The 10,587-nt window shown below is 41.0% G+C and overlaps 2 protein-coding genes across 2 annotated transcripts; one reads left to right on the top strand and one right to left on the bottom strand.

The window, feature by feature from the left end:
- Positions 1–1,188: 1,188 nt before the first annotated feature.
- On the bottom strand, positions 1,189–3,910 carry ora1 (olfactory receptor class A related 1; the record flags this gene model as incomplete). Its single annotated transcript, XM_080423483.1, has 3 exons — positions 1,189–1,537; positions 2,253–2,539; positions 3,587–3,910. 3 exons carry the CDS (start codon positions 3,908–3,910, stop codon positions 1,189–1,191), a joined length of 960 nt encoding a protein of 319 aa, XP_080279609.1.
- A 5,070-nt stretch (positions 3,911–8,980) lies between these two features.
- On the top strand, positions 8,981–9,892 carry ora2 (olfactory receptor class A related 2; the record flags this gene model as incomplete). Its single annotated transcript, XM_080423482.1, has 1 exon — positions 8,981–9,892. The coding sequence occupies one exon, from the start codon at positions 8,981–8,983 to the stop codon at positions 9,890–9,892; it is 912 nt and encodes a 303-aa protein (XP_080279608.1).
- Positions 9,893–10,587: the final 695 nt, after the last annotated feature.

Here is a 10,587-nt window from a genome sequence, read left to right as displayed (position 1 = left end):
AACAAACTATTATGTAAAAACTGGTCAAACATTGGCCAAATTGTCAAATGATATAAGAAAGAGCCAAACATTGTGAAAATAGCTGATCTACAAGCTCACAACGCCTCGCGTATGAGCTTGTAGATCTGCTACTTTCGCAATATATAGCCGTGGAACTGAGTCAAACTAAATGTAATGCCTCAACTCCTGCATTCCAAGTGCTTGTCAGGGTGTGGGGTCCCCAGTTCAAATATGATTATTTTGGAGGGTCACGGCCTGAAAAGGTTGAGAACCACTGCATTAGGCCACTGCACGGACCCTATAACTCTGATATGCATTTGGTTCCAATTGTACACTCTCAGAGTTATAGATCTGTAAGGATCCATTTAGTTCCTAACTATCAATCATTTGACTGGGGACCCCTGGAACCCCCCTAGGGCTGGTCCCCGGACCCCAGCTTGAGAACATTATCAAATGATGGCACAGGGTGGTACCCTCCCCTCCTGACAACACATTGCAGCAGGCAACTTTTTATCAGACTGTTAATAATGTAGTTGTTATAATGTGAATACGCTGCGCTGCTTGCTTGTTACACAGTATACCCCCCCCCCCCATCTGTGACCTCATCCATTGTTGTAGAGCTACAGAGATGGGTGAGGTCAAAGATGACGAGCGAGCTACTTGACAAACTAGTCTTTTCACGACTGAACAAAAAGTTCCTCTTGACTTTGCAGTGCAGGTTGCAGCCTGTGAACACTCATGGTGAACAGTAACATATTACTTAAGTAAATGTTTTCAGTATCTGTACTTTAATTGAGTATTTATATTTTTCGGATAGTTATGACTTTTACGCCACTACATTTCTTCTTCTTTCGGCTAATTCCCTTCAGGGGTCAGCTGTTTCCATCAGCTTCTGTTCTCTGCATCTTCCCCAGTCACTCCAGCCACCTGCATGTCCTCTTTTCTTTTCACGTTTACTCCACTACATTTCAAAGACAATGCGCGTTGTGAGCTTGAAGATCTGCTATTTTCACAAAATGTACTTTTTAACAAAAAATACTTAGTAATTTGTACTAAAATCATGTACTTTTGAATCCTCTTTTGACTGAGCAACTTTCACTTCTTATTGAGTAATATATTTGACCAGGACTATCTGTATACATTGACTTAAGTACTGGGCCTGAATACTTTGTCCACCACTGCCTGTGATCATTTGTCATTGGATTCCTGAGTGTCCACTGACACCTGCTCTTGGCCAGCAGCTGCACACATAATCTTCGCCTTAACTTTCTTGTTGGAAGAGATGATGAAGAAGGGGCTGAGAAACGCGTAGCAAGACGAGAAGAACACTCTCATGTCAGCCACCACCGGTGACACCTTGGCCACCGTCAACATGTAAATCCAGACGACGTTGTCGATGCCGAAGAACACGGCGTACAGAACCACCAGGGTGACCACCGTTTTGGCGGCCCGGGTCTCCGCCCCTCCTCCGCCCTGCTGGGGCCGCCGGACGCTCCTCATCTGGAGGCTGTGGCGGTGAAGGAGAAGTAGGATGTAACTGTAAAAAGAATGCGGAGCACTCGTCACAAACAACATTGTTTTCTGGGTGAACGCTACGCGGTAAAGGACGGTTTTGCGGTGCACAACAACGAACGCACTTGTGAGCCTTCCTCGGCATGTCCTCATGCCAGTGGTGGAGAGATTACTGACATTTTTTACTTAAGTAAAAGTATCAATACCACAATGTAGAAGTACTCTGTTACAAGTAAAAGACCTGTGTTCAAAATGTTACTTGAGTAAAAGTACAAAAATATTGGCATCAAAATATACTTAAAGTACCAAAAGTAAAAGTACTAAAATGTTTGAAAATAGCAGATCTACAAGCTCACAACGTGTCGCGATGCGACGCGTTGTGAGCTTGTAGATCGGCTATTTTCAAATAGCCTATGTATATAATAGGGCTAAAGTGGTTAATGTGTGTTTTATAATGTAATAATTTATATCTGCAAAGTAACTAGTATTTCAAGTTTTCAAATAATTGTAGTGGAGTAAAAGTATAATATTTGCCGCTGAGATGTAGTGGAGTAGAAGTAAGTAAAAGTATTGAGTACTCAGTTACTTTTCACCACTGCCTCATGCTGAGGAAGGCTCACGCTGAAAAGCGTCCCTTGTTGTGCTGCCTGTGCCAGATAATAAAATCTCCTTTAAAAAGGACTTGAAGTGAGCGCTGGTGATGATCTTTTGGTTTAGGAGAAGTAGGAGGATATATGTACCCGCTGGAGCCCAGCATCAGGCCCACGAAGGCAAAGTCCCTGACGGAGACCGCCACTCCGTTGATCACATACGAGAGGTGGTCTCTGAAATCCACGTGGCAGAAGCCCAGGTTGAGGGTGAAGGCCGGCACCGTGCCGTTCCGCGGGGCGATGGAGAAGAACGGGGCTGCGATGCATATGGCCATGTTCAGGAGCCAGAGCGCCGCGAAGGTGGGCAGGATGAGAGAGGGGAGCACCGCCTTCAGCCTGGACAGACGAGGGCCACCGGCGGGGGCGATGGTCACCGCCTGGAACCAGGGTTATCATAGTTAAAGCTGTATGATGTCACTTTTTAGTGAATACAATGTTATTTTGTCCTATCTGTATGGTAGAGTATGTTAATACAATATAACTTATTATACAATTGGGGTGGTTGTATTTGGTCTCCCTGCTCTTCTTTTGAGACATTAGATCCGAGGAGGCCCTATCTTGCCTTACCCTTATCCCTAAACTTTTTTGCCATATTTTTTTACTATTTTGAAAAACATTTTAAAATAGTTCAATCTGCAAGCTCACATGTGTCGATGTAGATTGGCCAGTTGAACTATTTTAAAAGGTTTTTCGAAATAGTAAAATATGGCTTATAAGTTTAGGCATAAATGGCCCCCAGGGTGTCTAGGTTTGACATAACCTTTGACACTATCCTGTGTGTGGTTTGACACAACCGTTGACACAATCCTGTTTCTGGTATGACAAAATGAAGGTCAAAATTGTAAGTAGGCAGGCAGGCTCTATTGGCTCAGCCTCCGTGGTTAAAATGTCAGCACTTGCGCAGGAGACCCGAGTTCAAATCCGGGGTAGAACAGAAGTTACATAGTGCAGCTTTAACTAAAACTAACGAAATAACGAAAACTAGAATTGAAATATAATTTTAGTTAACTGAAATACAACAACTAGGCTTCACAAAAAAACTATGACTAACTGAAACTGTATTTTGTATTTAAAAATCATAGAGAAAAATGTCCTTAGTTTTAGTCTTTGTCAGTATTTCATACATGAACGTAATATTTAGTGTGGATATGAAATATTGTCTTCCAATATTTTTTGCCGTGCCAGTTTAAGCCCTGTTAAAAACTGTCAAAAAATCTATCTATGAGCTTGCAGATTGGCTATTTCACATCTTTTCTGCAACACTAAAACTAATAAAAACCAAACAAAAACTACCGGTAAGCCTTTTCCAAAAATAAAAACTAAACTAAACTAGCAAACTTGCTTAAAAAAAACACTAAACTGAAAACAAACAGTCCAAACAAAATAAAAAATAAAGGAAAAATGCAAAACTATAATAAGCTTGCCTGGAACACACTGAGCATGCAGGTGATGCAGACGGACAAGGCGCGGCCGATGCGATAGGCGTAGATCACCACTTTGCAGCCGGGGTCGTTTAGCAGGTCCCTGAGCCCGAACACGGTCATCGTCTGGGGTACGCACCGTGTCAGCAGCAGCATCAGGTTGGCGAAGACCAGGTGGCACAAGATCATATCCACAGGGGGGAGCTTGCGTTCAGTGTAAACGATGTTGCAGTAGGTCAACAGGACCACTGTGTTCCCCAGAGTGCCCAAACCGGTTTGCAAGAGGAAGGAGACCCCTTTGATGGTCACACACAGATCCAGATCCATGACCCCCTAGCCCTGCATGGGTGTTTGTTCAGCAAATCAGACACGGAAAATCAAAACTGTTGTGAATACAGCATGTTGGTAAATTGAGATTGCACGTTTGATGCAAAAACACATTTCGATGCAAATGGAAAATGAAGTTTCACCATTATAATTTTGTTGTGCCACATATCGTTAAAAAGATCTTGCAGTTTGAGTTATTCTTTTTTTCAATACTATGATATCAACAGAGGATGCATATTCCATGTTATTTTATATACGCAGTTCTTTGATCCTATAGGAGATTACACTAGCAAACATAATGTCAGTTTAACTTCATCAACAGGACATAGCCTACGTCAAGATGGAGCAACGAGTCAAGAATTTAAACATTGTAGAATCTACTTGTAGATAGTAAAAAAAACTAGGAGTACTGTATATAAACAGGACAAGGTGGTTACTAGAAAATGAAATAAAAATACAGAATCGGATACACTAAACATCATCTCAATTGACATGCCAAACTTCTAGAATATCTTAACATCACCTCTCAGTTAAAATGATGACCTTACCTGAAAATGCAGGTGATAAATGAAGCGTACAGTGTAAACTGTAATAGTGCATGTCATTTCAATTTATAGTCTCCCATGCCCTAGAGAACATAGGGCAACATTACACAATTCATCCCACTCCTTCCAAAATTAAGGGCATGCAAAGAAGTGAGTCAGATTGTCTCAGAGGGCAACAAAACAAATCAAAAACACAAATAAATTAGAGCCAATGAGAGCTTAAGCTAAAGGACAATAGTTCTGAGTTTAACATTTGAAATGTCTTGCTTATGTCACATGTTGCATAAGAGAATATTCAAATCGTCATACTGATGTATATCTATCTACCACTATCAAAAATAGAGAGTTGATCTGTTATGCCTGTGGGTACATTACATTCCTCCGACCACCTATGGGCACCATTAGTGCCAACATTTCTTCATGGAGATACAATTTCTGTCAACAGCTCAGTAGCTAACCTTAGATTATTATATCCCATATTGCAGTATTTTACATCATATTTTACTTTGTAAACACTCTGGAGAGTATCAATCAATCATTATTTATTCATTTTAAGAATGGCTTTTTTGTCTTTGCAAATTAACTATTATTCCCCACAGTTTCCCCATAGAATATTGTCACAGTCTTTGCATGAACGGCGTGTTAAATTATTATGAAGATAATCATCATAATTATTACTATCATGCGCTATGTATAAATTGTAATAATAGAATCACGTTTGATTCTTATAACACTAATGTAGATGTTAAGTTTCAAACATTGTATGCAACTATGCAAGTCTCTTTCATTATGAATGGAGCAGCTCCAGGCTATACAGCAATACAGCATCAGAGCTTATATTCTATGCTCTCTGTTTTCCAGATTTGGGAGGGTTATGAATGTTCATAAATACTAATTAGGTTGCCCCTGGTCATAAGACTAACATACTGTATTGTATGTCAGTCTTCTATTTGAGCAGTATGCCCTTTTAAGTACTGCAAGTTTGTATTTGAATCCCATTGACAGAAAAACGTAAACTCTGAAATAGAATAACATTGTTTCTCCACGCCACCTCAGAGGTTACTGTGTGTGGTTATTGTTGATGCCCGACTAAACAGGCTGATGATACCATGAATGAGCCACCAAGAGGATTGTTGCATACTCAGCTGGATCTTGGCTTAGCTCTCCCATTCGCTTCCATGTCCTTGGAGCTTGTTAAAAGACACAAAGGAACAAGGCAATTAGCTGCAGAACAATGGATGTATGTTGTAATTGATGGCATTGGGAAATCAAGCTGGTGTTCATTTGCTTATGTTTCTTTGCTCTGTGCCTGCATGGAGGATATTGGTCTATACTATATCAGCAGTTTATAATCTTCATATTGGTCTAGCTATGGCCAATGTATTTTAAATATAAGTGATTTTAATGGCTGCAATCATTTGCTCATTTGAAAGAGGTGCATTGCTACTTTCTGACTAATGAAGTTGCTTCATTTGAGAGGCTTGTCTTTGGGAATAAATGTTCTGAGGTTTTGTTAGTATTTCATGTGTTTATTGTACGTTTACATGTTCATCATCAAGCTAATTAAAATGGCAAGTTCATACATGTTCTCCTCATGGGACCCCATCATAATTCACAGAGGGCCTTGTCATTTTCCTCCTAGCATTTATTAATTGTTGAATTCAATGTTTTTTCATAGCTAATTGAACATACTTTAAATTATGTTCCGCTGCAGGATATTGTTGAGGGCAAATCTACTGGGACAGCATATGAAATTGTTTTTATTTTTAGCTGTATAGGAGAAAAAACAAGTATCTTTTATACTTTCTGACTTGTTATATAAATTATAATCAGTCATTTAACCTCACAATTTTACGTGAGCATGAGCTTTACAACAGATTAAGACGTGTATACAAATAGCAGAAGATGCACTATAATGTTGTCATTTGAGATTATTTTAATAGATGGATTTAGATTAGATGGATTTAGATAGACTGTTTGTCATTCATTATTTTGGTACAGTGTGAAGCACATGATTGACTACAGTCTTTGAATGACTCAATGTCCATGCCAATGAAAACATATACCACAGTCATAGTTCAGTTCATCAAGGCAAAGCCAGGCACGTTAATTTGTGTAGAGCATTGCAGCAACAACAAGGCAATTCAAAGTGCTTCACACAAAACATTAAGAGCATTGAGACAGTGCAAAAGAAACACATTATAAAAGGACATTTGAATAGAAATAGTTAAGAATTAAGAGAATAGAAAATAAGAATAAGCTAAAATGAAGCAGATATAGAAATGAGAGAATACAATTGCAGTGCAGCACAATGAATCTATCCAAACCTTAGTGAAAGGCAGGGACATTGCGGCAGGCATTGATTTGCATTTACTCAGTGCTTGTATTGGACGTCATCTGCATAATTATGATAATATATTTTGTTGTTTTTCATGATCTGAGTGGGAGCATGTAGATGTTAAACAGAAGAGGCCCCAGAATGGAACCTTGTGGAACTCTGCATGTCTTTTTTGTGCGCACAGATTTTGTCCTGCAAGTAGGATGCAAAACATATACTGTGCCAGATAGTACCACCCAGTTTCCCAGCTGGCCTAGTAATATTGTGAGCGAATGTGTCAAATACAGCACTACAGCAATTCTGCGATTGCCTGTGTGGAAGACATCAAAGCACTTTTGATGTTTAGTGGCAAGAAGTTGTTCAGTTGTTGAAAACAACTGGAGTCAGCCAACAGCAAGGGTCACTTGTGGCATTCTTCAGTATATGACGATGAGGGCAATTGTCTTGGTTGTATAATTAAGTTGCCTTCAAGCCATGTGGCTCTTCTGGTTCCTTAGCATGAGGTAGCTTGATGCACAAGTACACACCCTGGACATGATGCTATAGCATGTTGCAGGACTTACCCCCAATCCAGCCCTTGATGCTGAGTGTCAACTAAGCAGGGAGGCATCGGATGCCATTTTATAGTCTTTGGACCTCCCAGGCTCAAGGCGGACACACTAACCACAAGGCCACTTTATCATTTTGGTTGCAAATTCAATCATTTTCCCATCAATGTATTCTACATTGTGACAAGGTACTGCACAATACAATGGTTATACCGTTGATGGGTCACAATACACACACTTGTCTGTATTGGCTAAAACTGATCTTGTAATTGATCCTGAAATTATATGCAGTGGCAGAAGTCAATATTGAATCAATACTCAATTGTCTGTAATTTGATTGATTTAGAGCGTATTTTTCTAATCTTTTGTTGTTACGTTAAAACATAAATTTCACCTTTTTCTCATACCTTTTCATTTCATTTAAAATCTATTAGCCTTATCATATGAATCATCTGTATGGTATTTTTCTCACTACCATCTCCACTGGGGATATTATGTTTCATCATGGCCTAATGAGTATATCATTATCTAATCCCAGGTGTAGGATGCATCATGGCTGCATTACATAACAGTCTACAGTATGTCCTTACATGACAATATCTAAGGTAAGTCCTTAGATGACTTCAATATTATATTTGCTAAATTAAATAATCATAAAACTACTGCCATGTCACACTCAATGTAATAAAACAATGTATTCTATCATGAAAAGAATGGAGATGTTCTCAATAGTTTCATTCCATTTTCGTCCACAGGAAGGCACTGTGGGACTAGTATCTCCGAATAGAACAGATAGAAATCTTAGGTGTGTTGGTTTTTTAAATTATTTAAAAAAGATGAAACAGATTTCAGGGATTGTGACTTGATAAAGATGCCGAAACATTAGCATTTTATGAACAGATATACATTGAATATTGTATTGTATATAAAACTCCCCATTCGGTGCCGCAGTACAGCTGAGATACAGCTTGCACCTGTATTAAGTGAGGAATGTAATTTCTTCCACTCAATAGAGGTCCAAGCCGTTGTTATCCCTTCATTAACAGTTACATTTTCTCTGTCATTGTTGAGCAAGCTGGACCTTTTGTGTCTCGCAAATGAATCCCCCCTTTAATTTTCTCCTGTCAATTTGAGATCTGTCGTGTGTGTGTGTGTGTGTGTGTGTGTGTGTGTGTGTGTGTGTGTGTGTGTGTGTGTGTGTGTGTGTGTGTGTGTGTGTGTGTGTGTGTGTGTGTGTGTGTGTGTGTGTGTGTGTGTGTGTGTGTGTGTGTGTGTGTGTGTGTGTGTGTGTGTGTGCGCGGGGGGCCGGGTGTTGTGTGCTGGTGCAGTCATCTGTATTGATCTCAGGTAATTGGACGCGGAGAGAAGGGGAGACTAAAGTCAATGGACCATGTATAACAGATCCAACAACAAGTGGATTGTCTAGCAGTTTAAGAACACAACAATGTGACTACTCTGAGAAGAGAGGGACCAGCATCAAGTTGCCTCCAGATCTTCTGCACTCACATCTCTCTCTTAACTTTAGATTTATTCTTCAAGACAGAGTAGGCCTGTGTCTGTGTTAATGTGTGATTATATGTAATCTGCCTGTGGTGAGTTAAACTCTTAAGATCCATCTATACAAACTCTCCCTGCGGGAATGCAATCCGAGGAGCTTCTTCGTGCGATGCTCTATCTGTCCCTCGCGGTGGTAGGAGTCCCAGGGAACTCTGCTGTGATCGTGGCCTTCCTCCTGGCGTTGCACCAGGAGAGCCGACTCCTCCCGGCCGACGCCATCGTGCTGCACCTCGCCTGCGTCAACATGTTGTTGGTGGGCGTTCGCTGCTCGACGGAGACCCTGGCCTCCTTCCGCCTGGCCAATGTCTTCGGGGACGCCGGCTGCAAGTCGGTGATGTTTGTCTACCGCACGACGCGCTCCCTTTCCATCCAGCTCACCTTCATCCTGAGCGCCTACCAGTGCCTGAGCGTCGCCCCTCCAGGATCCCGCTGGGCCTCTGTCCGCGCCCTGTTGGCCCGCTACCTGTGGCTGGTCTTCCTCTTCCTCTGGATCCTCAACATCTGCACGGACGGCTCCGCTACCATCCTCTACGCCCATGGCCGCCACAACAACTCCAGCCTCGGGAGCCACGTCATCAACGTGCAGTTCTGCTCTGTGCGCTTCCCGTCCAAGCTCTCCATGCAAGTCAACGGAATGTCCCAAGTGGGCAGGGACGCGGTGCCCATGATCCTCATGACCCTGGCCAGTTTCATCATTCTGGTCTTCCTCTGCAGACACAGTCAGCAGGCGAAGGGGCGCCGGAGCAGCGGTGGAAGCGGCGGGGCAGAGCAACGGGCCGCCAAGACCGTGGTGGTCCTTGTGACCCTGTATGTGGTCCTGTATGGAGTCGATAACGGCCTTTGGCTGTACACGCTTACTGTGAGAAAGACCATGAGTTCCTCATTGATCTCGGACCTGCGTATATTTTTCTCCTCGCTCTATGCAGCGCTCAGTCCCATGGTCATCATCGCCTCCAACAGGAAGGTGAATGCCAGGTTGAGGTGTGTTAGATAAAGCGATGGCTATTTCTGCTAGGCCTATATAAGACACATCAAACTATTGCAGCAGCAGAAAGGAATAGGTACAGATAAAGTATGGACTCAGCAAAAGATAAAATAGAAGAACATAAGACTCAAAGCATATCATGTAGAACGCTATTCACCATGTCAGATTATTATATACTCTAGGAGAGCCCATGTTCATTAGTAATTCACTATATCAATATTATTGATATATCTATAACGTAAATAGATTTGGTATGGTGACGGTGTTGTTTGAAAGGTATGAAAGGGATATAAATTATATTTGGGTGATAAATACATTAACCACAAACTCTATAATATACCCCCCCCCCTCCCACGGCTCTATGCTAGGCCTGCTTTTCCTCAATATCAGTGATTTTCAACTGCTTTCTCATTTGGACACAAATAAAAGTCTAACCCAATATATTAAATAACAGAATATTCTTTATATATTAACATTAATATATTATATATTAATATTCTTTATATTTTTGTCCATGACCATGTCAGAACAACTTGCTACATACTTTGTGTACTTTCTTGTTTATTCTAAATGTAATACGTATGTATGTATTATGCTTAAAGGAGTAGTTCACCCAAAAAATGACTTATTTTCTATCAATTACACACCCCATGAAGCCTTGAATTCATGGAGATTTTTTTGTTTGTGTCACATTCCTAAGCCAA

The sequence above is a fragment of the Gymnoscopelus braueri genome (assembly GCF_963280865.1).
Source record: "Gymnoscopelus braueri genome assembly, chromosome: 3".
NCBI classification, from domain to species: domain Eukaryota; kingdom Metazoa; phylum Chordata; class Actinopteri; order Myctophiformes; family Myctophidae; genus Gymnoscopelus; species Gymnoscopelus braueri.
Note: the sequence above shows the minus strand (reverse complement) of the source record. Positions and strands in the feature narration are given on the sequence as shown.